General features: G+C 36.7%; 1 protein-coding gene across 1 annotated transcript; it reads right to left on the reverse strand.

Annotated features, from left to right (window-relative positions):
* Positions 1-1,521: 1,521 nt before the first annotated feature.
* Positions 1,522-2,505, reverse strand: CCDC54 (coiled-coil domain containing 54). The gene has a single exon (XM_016118962.2). It carries the CDS (start codon positions 2,503-2,505, stop codon positions 1,522-1,524), a length of 984 nt encoding a protein of 327 aa, XP_015974448.2.
* Between the last annotated feature and the right edge of the window lie 16,864 nt (positions 2,506-19,369).

A 19,369-nucleotide genomic window follows, 5' to 3' on the forward strand; every position in this document is an offset into this window, starting at 1 on the left:
CAAGTGCTAAGGGGGCATTTAAGGGGAGAAAAAGTGAAAGCATGCATTAAAATAGAGGCTCAGATGACCCAGGCAGATACCAGTGGTATCATTTTTTACTCTCCCAGGAGCCACTCACGATGTTACATGCCTGTGTCATAGCCTACCTAGTTACTCTCTGATGTGAGGGCTGTTCTTTGTGGATGTCTCTGATAGTAAATATAGATACGTTGGTGGTGCCTTTACCAGAATGACACTTTGCTTTGTTTAGCACAATTATCCTATTTAAAAGAAACTCACTTTATAAATAGGTTTATGGTAGTATCATCTGCGTTGCACCTATCACACATTGACATATTTTAAAAGTTATTTGTGTACACATCTGTAAATTTGTAAAGAAGGATCAAGTAAAATGCATTTGTAAGTGAAAAAAGTTGTAATATATAATTGTCAACAGACTGGCACCAGGCAATATTATATCTTCTCATCATATTTCTCCCTTAGTTCCCCTTATAACCACGTTAGTGCCTTTTTCTTCATTTGAAATTGGGTTGTTTTTAGCTAATTGTGAAAACCCTCTTTCAAATTATTAACTGAGAATAATATAGAGTATTACATTTACCAAGAATATTTGTAGTTTAACAGCATATGACTCTCTAATGGTAGATTTCACTTAGTGAATTACATGGTGAAGGAAGAGTTTTTTTGTAGTTATTCTGCATGATGTTCTTAAAAATTACATATAGATTGCAACCACCTATTATGTCTAAAAATGAAGCCCACCTGGATAAGAAGTACATGAATCATACAAAAAAAAAAAGACCTTGTCATATAAGAATCTATGGTAGTATAATGAGATTTAATTTACTTCACTAATACTTCCTTAGATTCTGCCCATCCCCCCTTTTCCTCTGTATCAAATAAGACATAGTTTTTGTCTCATTTTACGAAAATGTAAAAAATACTCAGCGTCATATTCGACCTTTTCCTCCTTTTCTAATTGTTTGATAGAGATGAAACTAAAGTTGAAAGAAATTCCCATTTTTTGAACAATATTTTTTCTGCCTTAACTTGTCCTGTCAATGCGCTTCATTTTTATGGCTCTAACATTAGTAGCCTTGACAATGGGTATCTTTTTCACTCTATGCTGTTTAAAATTTTGTTAGTTGAGTCTCTCTCTGGTATCACAAATCTTATTTCTAAAGATCACTAAGTTAAGAGTGTATAGAAAACTGACTTGAGGCTACCCAATGTGTTTCTCAGTCCCTTGACCCTTTATTTTGCTTCCAATTATCTATGAAATGGGCACTAGATGAGTCCTCATGAATTGCTTATAAGAAAACAAGAGCATTGACAAAAAATGTGCCATACTTGTCCAATGGGATGATATGCCTTCACTTACTGTTGACATACAGCACTTTCGCAGACAGTGGACCCTCAAGGAGCAAACTACGAAGGCATTTACAGCAACCACAAAGATACGTGAATGCTTGGAGCCACCAGGTTACATTTATTTACTGCCAAGATACACAGAATACAATTCTATAGTCGAGTTACTTCCTCTTTTGAAGAACCAAAAAGACAGTAAATGTAGTTGAAAACGGAGAGACAGATTGTGGTCAAGCTCACAATAGGCCCAGTGAATGGACAATATCTCCGTGTTGTGAGTTGCGGTTCCTCAGGAGGGATGGTTGGTCTAGAAAGAAGCCACTGAATGAATTCTTCTAACTTGGTAGCACTGAGAAAAAATCTCCACTTTCCTCCATGGACAAAAGTTAGCTTGATCCATGTACTAAAGTCTGGGTAAATATAAATATTTGACTTTGCTTTTTTAAAGCTCAATGCATTTTGATGGTTATTTTTCTTCAAAACTTTAATTTGGGAAGAAACTGTTTTTTCTTCAAGATGATCAGTGGGCTTAGAATAACTGCACACTTTCTCTGGTTCTGCTGAAGAGATTTCAGGGTCTGTAGAGGTCAATGTGTTTTTCAAAGTTTCCGGTTGTATGAGTTTGTGAAGCAGTTCTATGACCTCTTTACCCTTCTGTCCTTCCAGGATTTCTAAACAATGTATGCTTGAGAAAGAATTCTGGTTTTCCAGTTCTATCACCTTCTTCTTTAAAGCATCAATGTCTTCTTTCATAGAGAAGATATCTTTAGTTATAGTGCATTGTTTGTCTTCATTAACATTCATTCTGGTTTCTAGTACTTCCATCTGCTTCTGATAAAAGTCAATCTTTCCTTGGATTTTTGATACTGTGCTGATAACATCAGTCATTTGCCTGAGAATTTCAATTTGTGAAATTTTAATATCTTGGAGCATTACCATATGATTCATTTCTTCATCAGTACTAATGTCATCTTGATCACAACCATAGGAAGTTAAAGTTGGATTTCTAGTTGAATCTGGATGCTGGTTCTTACATTTATGGTAAACATTTTGAAGAGATTGTCTTATCTTGGAGAGATTTGAAGTCCACATCTGCCCAGCAGCAGCTTTTGCCTTTTTGGTTTGAAGTTTGTACATCTTTTACTGTGAAACAAGGGTCAAGATGTGGGGAGACCTGATGAGAGTCAAAGAAAGGAGCAGTGTCAGAATGAAATGGTCTTTCTCTTACTATTTGTTGGTTGTCTTTCCTGGTAACATTGTAGAATGCCCCATGGAGAAAATCAAGGGCAATAGTAGGCACTCTAGGTGGTTAGCTTCCTACAGGGCAGTGCAATTGGAGAGCTCTGTGAAACAATGGTATCCTGCATGGAATCCTTCAAGCAGTGGTTACTGACCTGATGCTGATGTCACAATGGCTGTAGGCTTAGAAAACATTTAACCTTAGGGCAGTAATTCTCAAAATTTTTTGTCACAAGACTTTTTCCCTTATAAAAATTGAAGACCACAGAACTTTAGTTTATGTGGGCTATATCTATCGATATTCCATATTAGATATTAAAACTAAATTTAAAACATTTTAATTCTTAAGATATTAATTTATTAAAGACCCATTACATGTTAGCATAAATGACATATTTTATGAAAAATTATATTTTCCAAAAGAAAAAAATAGTAAGAGTGACAATGTTTACATATGTGCAAATGTTTTAAATATCTGGATTAATAGAAGACATCTGGAACACTTGGATTCTACTTCTGCATTATATCTGTTGTGAAATGTTGTTTTGGTTGAAGTATATGAAGAAAATATGTAAATGAAAAAGTGAGAGTATTTTAATAGCCTTTTCAGATAATTGAGGATTTTATTCTTTGTTATTCTGACAAAATTTGACAAATGATAATTGTTTAGAAGTTAGTTGCAATGTATAATTTTAGACTAGATCAGTACTTTTACATTAAAATTCACTGGCCTTTCTTCCATTTTGAATAGATATATAATATCATGCACTGATCATTTGGAAAATAATGATTCAATAAATTATGCAGATCTTATAAATGGTAACTTACTTTATTATATAATATTGCATTCATTAATATCACCATCACTCTCACCAGAAAAGTCTTTGAGGCCAAGTTCATGGTGACAGATAAAATTTTCCAAAATTCTAATTTTCGCTTAAAATTTATTAAGATTCTGTGTTGTTTTCCTCAAAGTGACAGGCTCCCTACATTCTTTTTCTTTTTTTTTTCAAAAATACTTGCTAAATGACCACATATGAATATTATGGTATACTGCCAGTTTTCAAGTAAAAATTGTGTTTCATGAAAAAAGCAGCTAGTTCAGTTTGTAACTCAAATTAATACTTTTCCTGGAGATAACTTTGGTAAGCAGCAGACATGCTTTATGTGTACTTCCCATGACAGCACACAATATTAAGAAGATATGCTGAAAGATTGATATTTAATAAAATTTAAAATGTTTACTGCTTCATCAAGAACATTCTAGAGCTAAACTGGTTTTTTCTTGTTGTTGTTTTTTTTCCCTATAATTTAATGGGAGTGAGAAATATAGTCACTATTGTTACAGTTTAGGACTGCTCCCTTGGTTTGTGCCAAGGTACCGATTTTATCCAACATTGTTTTTGCAATGCAATTTGCAAAATGTAAATGCCAACACAGTGAAAAAGTCATATAGTGCCCTGATATTATTTTGAAGTATTTTGCCCTTATGATCCATTGTATGCCACACTTTAGGAACCACTGCCTTAAGGCTTTAAAATAACATCATACATTTCTCATGTTTGTCTTATAGGTTTAAAAAAATATTTGAAATCCATTCTTTTTGAAATATTAAATATTTTATACATTTTATATTTTGAGGTGAATCTCAATTTTTTAAAATTTTTTCACATAAGACTGAATGTTTTAGTATTAAAATGATGCAATAACCCTGTCTCTTAAGGTGCAGCTCTGCTCTATTAAAGAGGATATTCCATCTTGGGTCAGTGCCAGTTCCAATCCTCACTTTTCTCCTCATTATGCCTAATTGCAGGACGAGCTTTGGCCTGGGTTTTGGTACAAACTCTGAATTTAGGCAGACTATAAACTGAGAATTTAGGCTCATCAGTGATGTCTGGGAAAGCTGTCTTTGAATCTCTGCTTACTAACCTTATGAAAACTTTTAGAAACCTTTTCAAAATCTTGCTGAGGAAAAATGTTCTTCAGGAGGCAGACTATCAAAGGAACGGTATTTGGAGCCAGAAAAGGTAGCATTCAAAGTTGCTGCATTTACCTTAGCCGAAGCCATTCCATCCATCAAGGACTTGGATACAATGCTCAGGATCTATCAAGTTTTTGAGGGCCAATAAAAATATTTGAGACTAGGAAGAAAAAGATGGACTCAGAATACTAAAAGAAAGCTGTAAAATTGAAATGATGTTTAATTAAATATCTCAAAAGTATACTATTATATCATCTTCATTAATTGTTAAATTTAGTATTAAAATTTCATTACATTTGGAAGCAATTTGTAGATTAGGTATTCTTGCTTTACAGAATTCCCAATTAGATTAGAGAGACTGCTTGTAGCAAATACTCCCTGAGGGTTAGTAACAGCTAAGTCTTACTGGATGAATACCAGACACGGTTCTAAATATTAGCCTATTTAACTGAAGTTTAGAGAAGTCAAGTAATTTTTCTTTCTGCTAAAAAGTGAGCAGTCTACTTTAAATCTTTACTTTTTGGCTCCAGAGTCCATATATTTTACCTCTACTACTACACAATCATGATTAATAAAATACATATTTGTCAACTCAGAACAAGATGGACATTTTATTTTTAGAAAAATTACACTATAGAGTTATAGAAGACACTTTGATTACAATTTTATTTGTTTAGCAATATGAAAAAGATTTGGTTGTTATATTTTATCAAAGCTATTTGCAGCAGAAATTTGTGAAGACATTAGAAGTTGAACAATTTCTAATTCAAGTAAGTAAAGATGAACATTTAGACGTTTTTCTTGCCTTATTATAGTAGTAGTATAACAACTGTAATAAAGAATAATAGATTTTTAAATTTTGCAACTAAAAATATTCAGGTCTACTGATTATTTTTATAAAACAAATTAATCTATTAGGTTTGATACAAACATAAACCTGTCTGGGTTTCTAATTACTTGCTTATCTCTGTTAATGAAAGGTGCCTCATCCTATCTGGGGCTTGTTAGATAGTGAAAGCTATAGTGAGATGATATAAGCCTATTGATTTGGGTGAAGTTGTGAGAGCAGTCAAAAAGTGCCTAACAAGAAATGAGCTGACTCCCTCTCTTTGAGTTCCTGCCAGAGATATAGAGACATTTAGAAATAAAATATCATGGCAGACTGGAGCATAGTGGTAGACTCTTACTGAGGAATAATGTTCTCCAGGAGGCAGAATTTTACAGGAATGGTATTTGGAGGCAGAGAGGTTAGACTTCAGGGCAGTCCCATTTATTGACTCTGTACTCTCAGTCAAGTTACTAACCTTTCCCAAGACCATAAAACGGGATAATATAGCACCTATTTCATAGAGTTGTTTTGAGGAGTAAAGCGCTCAATATTTGTAAACCCTTTTGCTCCTCCTTTCTGACCATCTCCTCCTCCTCATTCTTCTTTCGAATGAAAGAAAGAATTGGTTAAGAGCTTTAGGTTTTAGCTCTACTTTCTCTCTCAGTCTCTTATTCTCTTTAATTCTCTCTCAGTAAAGAGGCCACTCCACCATCTGTATGACCAAGGCTTAAAGCATGTACTGCTCACTGTTCTATATACCATGTAGATAAAGCATTTGAATTAGAAGAACACCAGAATGCAGCAAACAAGATGGGACAAACCAATATTCTGTCTCCTAGTATAGCTAGTACAGCTAGTACAACCAGCTATGGTGGTTAGGCAGACTGACATGGAATAACTGTTAGAGAAGTGGCTCTAATAATAGATAAAATAATTAATATTTAAAGTGTTAGTGTTTGGGGGTAAGTTAACTATAAATTAATTATGGTAGAGCCAAGATTATCAATGTAAAAGCTTTTACATTGTCCTTTACCATATGCTTTTTTGAGTGAATGGGTAGAGTTATAGCTATCCTGCCAACAAATTGTACATTATTTGTAAACTTTATGTTAAAACCTATAGTTTCTACTATTCCTCATGTACCCTAGTGGTTATAACCATAAAGAATTATCAACAATCTTTTCTTCTCCCATAAAATTTGAGGGCCAGGTTTACAAGAACCTGAGCCCTCACTTCTGACTATCACCTGTCATGTGCAGAGTCAGATAAATGGTTGAGGAAACAGGAACCAGAAAGGTCTTTCAAATTTGATCAAGGTAGCTGATCCAAAGGGATAAGAATGTGTTAATCAGCAAGCTTAAATCTAATGTTACATAAGCCAAGTAGTTATAAAGTATCCCAAAGTGAAACCATCTTCTACTTTTCATTCTTTCTAGCCATGAGGAGTAGAAAAGAAAGATTGATGTCAGAGCTGTTGCACTGGATCAACGGATGGAGAGGAAAGCAAAGATATAGTGTTTATAAGACAGGATGAGACAGGCAGTGATGTCCCACTATCTGCTGAATAATGTGATAGAGCTCAGTGACATTGATGAGGCAACCTGGCTAGAGTGATACTTGGGGTGAGAGGGCTACTTTCATTCTGTGGTGTCAATAAGTGTTGATGATGACACTTTAAAATCATATGAAACTTGGAGCCAAACAATAAGATACACATCTCTAAAGAAAGGATGGAATAACAATTTTCATTCACATAATATTTGGTAAAGAGAATTTACTTTATCATGATAGTGAAAATTGTGGTCTATTTCTGGAATGCCCTTCATATATTTTTCACCCAGCTAGATTTCTGCTCCACCTTTAGGAGATATTCAGGTAACACTTTCCTTGTCCTGCCTGTTCTCCACGATCCTCCATGCAGTCTTACTAGAGCTCCTGACAGGTTCTGGGTGCCCACCTAGCAGTGATCAACATACTGTATTGTCATTGTTGATGTGCGAATCCCCCCTTGCTTCTTAACTCTATATCTCCAGTGCGAAAAGCCTAACACATAGTCGGTGCTCAGTATATCTTTATTTAATGAATGAGTGAATGAATGCACTAGCTGATGATTGTTGATATACAATGGATCTCTCCTAAGCCTATTTCTTTAAAAAAAAAATGTTATATTTGTATTTTTTCAATTATAGTTGTCATGCAATATTATATTGGTTTCAGATGTACAACACAGTAGTTAGACACTTATATAACGTATGAAGCGATCATCCCGATAAATCCAGTACCCATCTGACACCATACATAGTTATTACAATACTACTGACAGTATACCCATGTATGCTCTATATCCCCATGACTATTTTGTACTATCAATTTGTTCTTCTTAATCCCCTCCCCTTTCATTCGTCCTCCCACCTCCCCAGTCTGGCAACCATCAAAATGTTCTCTATATCTATGAGTTTGTTTCTGTTTTGTTTGTTTGTTTATTTTGTTCTTTAGGTTCCACATGTGAGTACAATCATATGGCGTTCATTTTTCTCAGCACAATGCCCTTTAGGACAATCCATTTTGTGGCAGATAGCAAGATTTTATTTTATTTTTTTATGGCTGAGTAATATGCCATTATATATGTATATATACATACCATGTCCTCTTCATCTATTCATCCATCGATGGACACCCAGGATGTTTCCATGTTTCCATATCTTGGCTACTGTAAATAATGCTGGAATGAACATAGGGATGCACATGTCCCTTCAAAGCAGTATTTTGGATTTCTTTGGCTAAATACCCAGAAGCAAGATTACTAGTTTCCTCTTTGTCTATTGTTATAGCCTTTGTTTTAAAGTCTATATTGTCGAATATAAGTATTCCTACCCTAGCTTTATTTTTTTCATTTCATTTTCATGACCTTTTTCCATCACTTTACTTTCAGTCTATATATGTCTTTTGATCTGAAGTGAGTTTCCTGTAGGCAGCATATATAAAAGTTTTGTTTGTCTTTTGATTGGAGCATTTAAACCATTTACATTTAAAGTAATTGTTGATAGGTATGCAGCTATTGCCATTATATTATTCCTATTTTTGATTTTCGTTTCTTCTTTTCATTTTAAAGAAGTCTCTTTAACATTTCTTGTAATAGTGATTTGGTGGTGATGAACTCCTTTGTGTGTGTGTGTGTGTGTGTGTGTGTGTGTGTGTGTGTATTTTGTCTGGGAAGCTCTTTGTCCGTCTTTTGAGTTTAAATAAAAATAATAGAATATTCTTGGTTCAAGGTCATTGCTTTTCATTGCTTTGACTATTTCATGCCAATCCCTTCTGCAAAGTTTCTGTTGAGAAATTAGCTGACAGCCTTATGGGAGCTCCCCTGTGGGTAACTAACTGCTTTTCTCTTGCTCCCTTTAAGATTTCCTCTTTGTCTTTAACCTTTGGAATTTTAATTATGATGTATCTTGGTGTGGGCCTCTTTGGGTTCATATTGTTTGGGACTCTTTATCCTTCCCAAGCTTGTATATGTATTTCTTTCACCAGAGATATTTTCCATCATTATTTCTTCAAATTCATTTTCAATTCCTTGCTCTCTCTCTTCTCTTTCAAGTATCCCTATGATGCGAATGTTGGTATGCTTGATGTTGTCACAGAGGCCCCTTAAACTATCCTAACCTTTTAGATTCATTCTTTCTTGTTGCTGTTCTGATTGGATGTTTTCTGCTACCTGATTTTCTAAATCACTGATTTGATTCTCCACTTCATCTAATCCACTGTTAATTCTCCCTAAGGTAGTCTGCATTTCCGACTGATTCCCTTTATATTTTCTATCTCCTTGTTAAAATTCTCGCTGAGTTCATCTACTCCTCCCCTAAGTTCATTCAGCATCCTTATAACAAGTGTTCGAACTCTGCATCCGGTAGATTGCACGTCTCCATTTTGTTTAGTTCTTTTTCTGGAGCTTTGTTCTATTCTTTCACTGAGGACATTTCTTCATCTTCCAATTTTGACTGCCTACTTGTTTTTGTTTCTATGTATTAGGTAGGGCTCCTGTGTCTTCCAGTCTTAGTAGAGCGGCCTTATGTAGTAGGTGTGCTATGGGTCTCAGTGGCACAATCTTCCCTGGTCACCTGGGCTGGATATTCCAAATATGTCCCTTGTATGGGTCGTGTGTACTTTCCTGTTGTAGTTGAGCCTTGGTTGCTGTTTGCTCATCAGTAGAAGGGACTAGCCCTCAAGTTGATTGATTGTGATGACTGGCAGTGACCAGTGGAGAAGCTGTCATATAAGGGCTGACCCTACAGAGCAGGATTTGCTTTAGCAAGGCTCTGATGCCTGCCTCGTCTGCTTTTTTATGAGTCATCCTCAGATGTAACCCCAGAGGTTGCTCTATCTCAGATGGTTGCTGGCCTGGGCTGCCTGGAAGGGGCCCTGCTACAGGCCAAGTTCAGCTGCAGCCTGGGTCCTGTGCAGTATCACTTGGCATGAGCCACCAAGGAATCCACAGATGGCTGCCACCCACACCAGGCTTGGAAGTTCCTCTAGAGGCCAAGCTGTAAACTGAGGCCTGCTGCCACTAGTACGGGGCTTGGGGCTGCTCAGCAAGAGGTATGGGTCATGCCAAAGCTAAATGCTGCTTGTTTAGGTTTTGTGAACCTTTAAGAAAGTCTGCAGCATGAGCCAAGACAGGCTATTTGTAAAGAAAATCCACTGGAAACAGTTTGGGTGGGCCCATATGTTGGGAGGGGCAGGGTCTCAGGGAATCACCAGGTTGGGGCAAACAGTGTTAGCCAGGTTGATGGAGACTAAGATATGGCTGGTGCCTGCGTTTGTATGCTGGGTAAGAGTAGGGCTCACCAAAAGTAATGGCTTCTGCCAGCATCTATGTGAGAAAGCTCCTCCTTCAGCCCTCACCCTAAAACCAGACAATTCGGTTCCTCCCATATATGTCCCTGGTATCTTTTGAGTTGCTGCCCCAGAGCTGGAGCTCAGAGGTAGTGAGTTTGTCAGAGAGTAAGTTCACGTGTGAACCCCTTAATAGAAAGGTCTGTGACTCTCTCAGCCTTCCATCTCACTCAGCCACTATCTCCACTAGCTTTCATAGCCAGAAATTATGGGGATTTATTTTCCTGGCACTGAAACTTTGGGCTGGGTAGCCTGGTGTGGAGCCAGGTCCCCTAGCTCTTCCAGGATGACCTCTGCAACTGAGATACTTTTCCCCATTCTCAACTACCACATGCAGGTGTGGGACTAGCCCATTTTGTGTCTCTGCCCCTCCTACCAATCTTGAGGTGGGCTCTTCTGTGTGTCCCCAGTTGTAGGACTTCGGTTCAGGTAGACTTCAGGTGACTCCTAATGATGGCTATTCTGTAGTTTAGTTGTAATTTTGATGTAGTTGTGAGAAGAGGCAAGCATGGTGTTTACCTACTCCTCCATCTTGACCAGAAGCCTCTCTCCTGAGCTACTTCTGTGCATGGCTAGGGAACATATTGCTTTCTTCATAAAGGGATCTTTGATAACTTTTTCAGTTCCCAAGGGATCACTTAGCATTTTGGTAAAGGGATTTAATAATTGCTTCCCCAAAGACCTGAAGCAGTTAAATAGCAGGAGAGGTAAATTGAAATCAGGTAAGTAGAGGTAATTATTAACCTGGAAATAGCTATGGTATGGATGAGAAAGAGAGCTCAGTAGTGATGGTAATGGAACTGGTGTTAATGGCACTGATCATAGATGCGACTAAGGTACCCAACATATTTCCCTTTGTGCTTCATATTAAGTCTTTCAAGCCTCAAGGGAACCACAGGTAATCAGTGTATTCTCCAAGCCCCTGGGGGAATGCCTGCAAATGCATTTGTCATCAACTTGGGTACTCAGGCACTTATCTCTTTATTCACATCATTTTAGACTCTGAACTCTACATTTACTCCACATTGACTGTCTCTAGCTTATCTAGACATACCTTTCACCATTTAGTTCCAGAACCCTGGGGGCTCATTAGTATTTTATGTAATCTCTTCTCCCTGTCATCTTCCTCCAGTTCTTTCTGTTATACTTGGCTCTTGCTGGTAATATATTATATAAGGTTTTTTGGTTTCTGTAATTCTCAACTTCACCTCTTGGTTTTCTTTCTCTAATATTACCTTTAAACCTCTGCTCCCTGTAGCTTATTATCGACAGTATTTTTACAGTGCTTTATAAGTCCCGATATGCACAATTGATGTAGCCATAAAAATAAATGACCAGAAAAAGGGAGAGAAAGTTAAAGAGAAGTGTTTTTGCTTAACCATTTGCCTTCTTCCTTAAATGGAACTGGTGAATAAATTCAGTGAGCTAGTCTATTTAAACACCTCTGTTTCAGTGAATTTATATCATTTAGCAGATCTTTTTAGAAACAATTATGTGATGGGTGCAGCCCCAGATTAACTTGCTGTCTTATTCCTGAATTGCAAAGAACTTCTTTTGCACCCCAGATTAAAAGATATGGAATATATTGCGGTCATATAGAAAATAGGAATTTAAAATGTAAACAAATTTAGAAATCATAAGGTATAAAAGTTAAATAATATTAGTCTTCTCATTTCTAATTATGAATACTGTGTAATTTGTAGTGCCGTCTTATTTGGGTCTGTTACTATGTTAGTATACCCATAATTTTAAGGAAAACTCTATTTAGTGTTTGGTTTTCAGTTGTAATGATGCTCTATAAGACTTTGGACTACAAAATCCAGGGAGCTATCTTCTTTGTTAGTTTAAAGTTTTAAAGATTATAATGTGAAAAATTGTACTGGATTCCTTTAATAATGCTTACCTTGAAAGGCATCTATCTATTATACGGCATTTTTTGTTTCTGAGGGAATTTGTACCAGTATCTCTGTGAAGTAAATGTGTATTTGTCTCTTGGCTCTATCTTTCTTTCTGTTATTAGTCTGCTCTCCATACTGGGCATATTACTTCCCACTTAGTTCATCTGTACAGTGAGAACAGAAATAATGCCATGTGCTAATATTTCAAGAGTACCATAGGATTAACATGAAAACGTCTAATTTCTAAATTTATGTAACACCTCTTATTTAAGAATTGTAAGATATTATTATGCACTGTTTCTGCAGTGTTTTTTCTTCAGGAGTTTGATTTTAGAGTTATTTCTTTTCCCTCTTTAACGTTACATGCATCCTTTCTCCTGTACGAGTTTTATTACAATGATCTTATTTAACTTCTTAAATATATTATTTCTCTTTATGCCTCTGATAATACACAAAATAGAAAATGCTCAAAAGATAATCATGAAATTGAAGGTCCCCCCACCCCCTTCTCTACATAGGCTTTTACAACTGTGATTTAAGGGGAAAAGTATTTACTCATTGTTTTAAATATTTATTGAAGGCTCCTTCCCCTTTCCAATCCCCAAACTACGCATTGCTGCTGCAGCTGTTTCTGGTGTGCTAAAAGCCAACTAGACTCTAAAAGGTATTTAGGAATGTTTAACTGTAAGTTTGAGAATTGAGTTTTAAAATTCATCCTCTTCTGTAAATTTGAGGTCTCTCTTTCTGATGATCTTAATGTACTGTAAGTATTAGATGACAGAAATGGAGAGTGACAAGGCAGTCTATTAGACACATATTTCAATAATTTTCAGCTTCAGTTTTTGGCACTAATGGCTATGATTCTCACTGCAACTTGTGAGAATTAATTACCACTCATTCTATTTAGGTGCCCAAGTTTCTCCTGAATGATATAGTGTAAAATGATAGCAAGCTGGCTTAAGCCCTTGGGTAATTTACATATTAAAATAGGTAAAAATCTCTACCATAACCTCCATTAAACTTTATATTTAAATTTTTTAATGGCACTTAAAAACCAAAAGAACATATTCTTGGAAATCACATTCTTTGTTGTTAGAAATTAGAGCTAAAGTAAAATGGATGCCAGATTCATTATAATGATTTAAAAAGTGACATAATTGCTTAAAACCTAGTAAAACAGAACATCTAACATTTTTGGCTCCAATATTCCTTTGAGAATCCAAAGAAAGCTTTGCATACTTCCTAAAGAAACAGCAATACTTATAATTTTGCATATAATTTTAAGAGATTCACAGACCTCCCTCTGGTGCCCTGCCTCAAAGGCATTTATGGACACTATAAATTATACCCCATGTTAAAATTCCTAACAAAACGAGAAGAAAGATGGCTCAAGCTCCAGTATCTATTTGTGAGTGTTTTGTTTTTAAGGGGTCTGGAGCCTTTAGGTGGTTTTGTTCTAAAACTTAGAATACGCAAAGTGTTGAGAGTAAAGCATTTGATTATTCCGGGATCACAGGAGGAAAAGGTAGCAGAATGCAGTGATTTTGGAATGGTTCCAGTGAGAACCTTTAAAAATGAGTGAGATTTGGATAGATGAAAGTCAGAAGAGTTTTTTTAGGTTTTTTGCACCATGAAGTCGGGATCCCTATTTGGTTTGTTCTTCATTGTGTTGCATGGTGCCTGCCATATGCCGCTAGGCTTTCAATAAATATTCATATGGTACTTTTTGCCTCATTTCTAGTGAAAGGTTTGAACCAAGAGAAATGGCATTGATTCAGTGCTGGAGTTCTACCTGATTCTGATGCAATGTCAATGAAATGAATGTTGATGTCCCCTCTAGATAACTCTGGTGGTCAAGGGGCATAGTGGGCATTTTATAAGTTATTGGGAGGTCAAAGCTGCATAATTAAGTGTTTTAATTTTATTGCTAAAGAACTAGGAGACAACAGAAGGGATATCCAATATTTTGTTATGAAATTCTGAAAGCCCTTAGGACTAGAACTTGTATTGATTCCAGATCTGGGAACTGAACTGCTAGACCTAAATCCCCATAGCAGTGGAGAGGCTGCCAGTTCACTGTGGCTGTTCTAACTTGCACTTTGCACCTGAGCCCTGAGCCTCATTTCTCAGAGTACAGAGGGAAGAAAGGAAGGCTTTGTGGGACAACTAAGTCATTTTTAATTTTAACTTTTCCCTCTCTTCATTCAGAACCTTTTAAAAAGGAACTGTTGTTCTCAAACACAGACTCTGCTTCATCCTCACTCTCACCCTTTTTCTGCTCCTCCCTCCTCTTCCTACCTGTACACAGGTGGGCTCTCTGCTGAGTCATTGCTGCAAAGCAGTGAGGCAGCTGGTGGCTTTCTTTTATTCTGTAATGTAAATTAACCATTGGATACTTGATCCTGAGTTACTGGTGGGCATTTTCTTTTTTCTTTCTATATAACTTAAGATCTTTCCATATATTTGTCTATCTTACACATATAATACAAGTGACAGTAAAGTTTTCCCTTTTTAAAACCTTAACTTTACCCACAGCAGAATTGTGTCATTTCATTTCTTATTCCCTACTGACTCTTATTAATAAAATGATCATGTTCTGAAGTGCCTGAAGCCAACATGTCAAAAATGAAGAGATTGGACTATATGGCACTCCAGTACCATAGCACGTATCTGTGTGTGTGTGTGTGTGTGTGTGTGTGATACATGATAATACTTCCTTTCTCAGATTTCAAGGTTCTACAAGGAGGGACAAGAATTAGCATGTCACTCCTGCTGTATCTCCATCTCCTCAGGAGAGAAGAAAGTCTTTGCTTAATGATGGATTGGGGAAAGGGAACTGAGCATGCAAAACTCATAACTCATCTTCTTATTCCTTTCCTTTGTCTTTGAGATTTGCCTGCCTGCTGAAGGAGCTCTTCATTCCATCCTCCATGTCACCAGCTGATCAACGGAAGACTCTCCTTCCCCTTCTCCTCCCCCACCCCCAACACCTACACAGGTGAGGGATGGGGGATAGGGCTGAAGAGTGGAGAGACAATCTAGTTCTGAGATTGGGTATTAGGAAGACTACAGTTGCCACACGTCTATGCCATATTCATCAAAAGGTGATATTTTTATCTCTGATTGGCAATACTCTTCTGCCTATTTTAATAGTGGAAACTGAGAAGGGAAAAGAGCACAATTTATTTACCTTCTTTTACACCCAACACAAATGGGCTCATTTTTTGATTATTACAAATTTGAGTGACATTACTCAGCCTTCTGTTTTGGAAAAACCCAGAGTGAAGCCTATTTAGAGTGTGGACTGCATTTGGTGAGAAGCCTATGAATTTGAAATTTTGATTTTAGGTGCAGGGTTTATAATTTAGATATGACTGGACATCTTTTTTTTTTCTTTTTTCTTTTTTACCATACTCATGAAAAAAGATCACACTGACTTAATTTTTTAAGAGGACATTGTGACTAGTAACCTAAAATTACCAGATATGTGTTTCAGTTTCTTAAAATTTTCTATGCCCCTATTTCCTTACCTGTGATATAAGGATGGTACTACTTCCCAAAGTTGTTGAGGGGATTAAATTAAATGAGAAACTATATATGGGAAACAGTTCAGTACCTGGCCCATATAGCCATTTGATAAATGTTTCTTAAACATCTGTGATGTGCTAGGAGTTGTGTCATAAAAAGACATTCTCTTTATATCAGTGAACTCAGTAACTCAGCATTTTGTTGTCCTAAGAGTGACTTAAAAAGAGGGAAAAAGAAGTCAGTCTATTACTGGTGACCTCATCTTTTTCCCTTATATCTATTCTCTAAATTTCTCTTTTTACTTTTGATTCAACCAATGCCATCTTGATTCTTAAGTCTGGAGTTGGGCATGGTAAGGTGGTAGAGAGAACTTCTCAGCAGAAGGTTCATCAGTGGAAGGCTCTGGTTCTGCTCTGTTATTAACCATCTGTAAGGAAATGCACCTCATCCTCTGGGCTTCATGGTGATTTTCTGAAAAACAAAGGGATTGGACTTAATGGCCTCTTAATTCCACCGCAATTCCAATATTAGAAAAGGTATACCTTATGAGTCAGAAGGGAGCTTTAATTAACCTTCAGATTTCTGAATTTTAAAAAATGTCCTGCATTTATGTATGATTAAATGTTAAATATTCTATTAAATGTTAAATATTCTATTGTATACCATGTTCATAATGTAAACCCACTTTTATATGCTTATTAAGACTGAAGCTTTTGAAAATCACTTGATTGTTATCCAATATTTGATTATTAACAACTTAAATTAAATATTTGCCTATTTAATTGAAAATGATTACATGTCATGCAAAATATAGTAATCCCTTTTATCCATGGTGAATATATTCCAAGACCCCCACTGGATACCTGAAACTGTGGATAGAACCAAATCCTATATATACTGTGTTTTTTCCTATACATACCTACCTATGACAAAGTTTAACTTCTAAATTAGGCACAGTAAGGTATTAATTATAACTAATAATAAAATAGAACAATTATAATATGCTATAATAAAAGTTAATGAATGTGGTCTCTCACTGTCTCTCAAAATATCCTTTTGTACTGTCCTCACCCTTCTTGTGATAATGTAAGATAATAAAATGCCTATGTGACGAGGTGAAGTCAGGTCAATGAGGTATTCATTGTGACGTAGTGTTGGGATTATTACTATAAAGGGTTACTTGAACACAAGCACTGTAATACCCTAACAGTTGATCTGATACCTGAGACAGCTACTTAATGACTAACTTTTTGTGGTGGGGGGCGGAGGGAGTGAGGGCAGAGTGTATGCACAGCATGGATACACTGGAGAGAGGGATGGTTCATGTCCCCAGCAGGTAGGAATGAGATGGCATGAGATTTCATTACACAGAACGATGTGCAATTTCAAATTTATAAATCGTTTATTTCTGGAATTTTCCATTTAATATTTTTGGACCCAGGTTGAACTCCAGTAACTGAAAGCATGGAAAGTGAAACCCCAGATAAGGGGGACTACTGTAATTCAGGAATTGGAGACTCTTCTTTTATTAATGTCTGCTTCAGGTATTAGAAACACAAATAATCTGAGACTAGGAAATTCCAAGGTCATATAATACCAAATTTCATTAGGTTAAAGATGCACTTTTTTCACATTTTAATATCACTGAAATTGGAATTTGCCTAATAATAGAAGGCATCTTAACATTATGTCATGAATTAATTGGTGAAATTTTTCTTAATGATACTTAAAATGCTTGTAATTAATGGCATTTTATATTCATTAAAATATAGTAAATATTAATTTACTATAAATATCTAAATTTTAGATTAGCTTTCCAGTCTTACATAAATGCATGACACATGCTAATCCTCAAACTTAAATCAGCATTTCATGAACCTAATATATCCTAACATAATCATTTTAAGTACACAAAGCTATATTGAACATTTTTCATTCGGGGGAAATTCGAACTCAAACTTAAGCAGAGATGTAATATGTATGGGCATGTTGTGTGAACCTGGGCATGCACATGAGATGTTAGTATAGATGAATTGATTTATATGGGGTTCTTTCAGAGGAAGAAGATTTCAGTGCCTGTGACAGGACACAAGGATATCAGTTGTATTCTCTGGGAAGTAGACCCTGAGATGGATTTGGGAGTATAAACTGAAAAACATCCGTGAACGATAAAAGTGAGAGAAAGCCTACAGATATGACAGTCTTGGCCAATGCAACAGAGAGCTCTGGAGCAGAGATTGTTTGTGAGATTGATTCCCCTACTGAGCAGAAATGTCTGGCCCTAGCGCCCCTACCTTATTAACACGGTGGTTGTAGCTGCTCCGGAAGGATATGGTCTCTGCTCGAAAGCTGAGGTGGATGCTACAGCTAGAGACTATTAGCCACCTACCTCCCTGAAGGTGAAATATAGGTTCTTTCTTGATGGGAGATCAGAGAACCGCCCAGAACAGCACAGTTTCTATCTTAGGTTGTAGTTCTTATTCAAGGATTTATATCTGAACCCAGTAATGAGAGTTCTGTCAACAATTGCATAGGGTCTAAGATTTTACCCTACTTTTAAGCTACCAAGTTAGCCTGGCAAATGTCACCGATGCTGACAAAAGACATGAGACTCCTGTGTCAGAGACAATGGGCTTTATTATTCACGGCCCAGTAGCAAGCATGTTTGCATGTTCTCCCACGGTAATGCAAAGAGAGCTAGGTAATAGTCTGCACACGCAGTGGGGCGCGTTACCACAGAACCTCAAGCTTAGGGAACCTGAATCTTTCATAATGTGCGGGCAGCAAGCTTGCCTGACTTTTGCCCCCAGGACAGTTAACAAATATGGCCTTTGCTCCCAGAGGCAGATACAATATCTTTCAAAGCTTTTGACCATGCAAAAATCCTCTAAGAGATAATTCAGAACAAAGGCAACTAGTGCTTCTGCTCATGAGATGTACAGAAATGTGAGCGGCCCATGGAGAACCATCTCCCAACAAGGTGTTCCAAACAGAAGATGAAGAAAAAATTTCATGAGTGACTTTCTAATGATACAAGGGGCACAAAGCAGAGAGACAACTCTGCCTTGTTTCTAAAGTGATGTATTGATACATAGTAGATGGGGGAAACATCCTTCCTACTCTTGCAACACAGAGTGACCTTACCTCAGAGAAAATTATAGAGGAGGCCATGCCATATAGCCATCTCAAGTGTTTTCAGTTAGAGGAGCACCAACAAACAGCATTATTTGCACTAACATCAGCTCTCTCAGTGTTTGTAGCAAGTGGGGCCACAGCCTGGAAATGATGAGGAGATTGTGAAAACTTGGAGATAGTCTTTCAGGATCTCTAGAGAGGGTTGGGCAGGGATTCAGGAGCTGCCTTTTTATGGAACTATTTTTTTTTTCTTTTTATCTCCTGTACAGGTGAGAATAAGGGGCAGAAAAATTCGAGATGTGACCATTAGTATTATCCTACTAGTACCCAAATACTGGAGAGACCTGCCTGAGGAAACTCAGGTCATGCCAGTAGTGCTTATTTAGTAGTTCTCATGAGTTCTTTGAGATATGAATGACTATGTTTAGTAACTATTTTCAGCCTAATTATAGTAGGCAGCGTGTCTATTTTCTTGTCTGTCCCTTAACCTTCCTTTCTCCA

This window comes from Rousettus aegyptiacus, unplaced genomic scaffold (assembly GCF_014176215.1).
Source record: "Rousettus aegyptiacus isolate mRouAeg1 unplaced genomic scaffold, mRouAeg1.p scaffold_m13_p_4, whole genome shotgun sequence".
In the NCBI taxonomy this organism is placed as follows: domain Eukaryota; kingdom Metazoa; phylum Chordata; class Mammalia; order Chiroptera; family Pteropodidae; genus Rousettus; species Rousettus aegyptiacus.

Coding starts and splice junctions, on each gene's coding strand:
- CCDC54 (XM_016118962.2), bottom strand. CDS start 2,505: ATGTACAAACTTCAAACCAAAAAGGCAAAAGCTGCTGCTGGGCAGATG.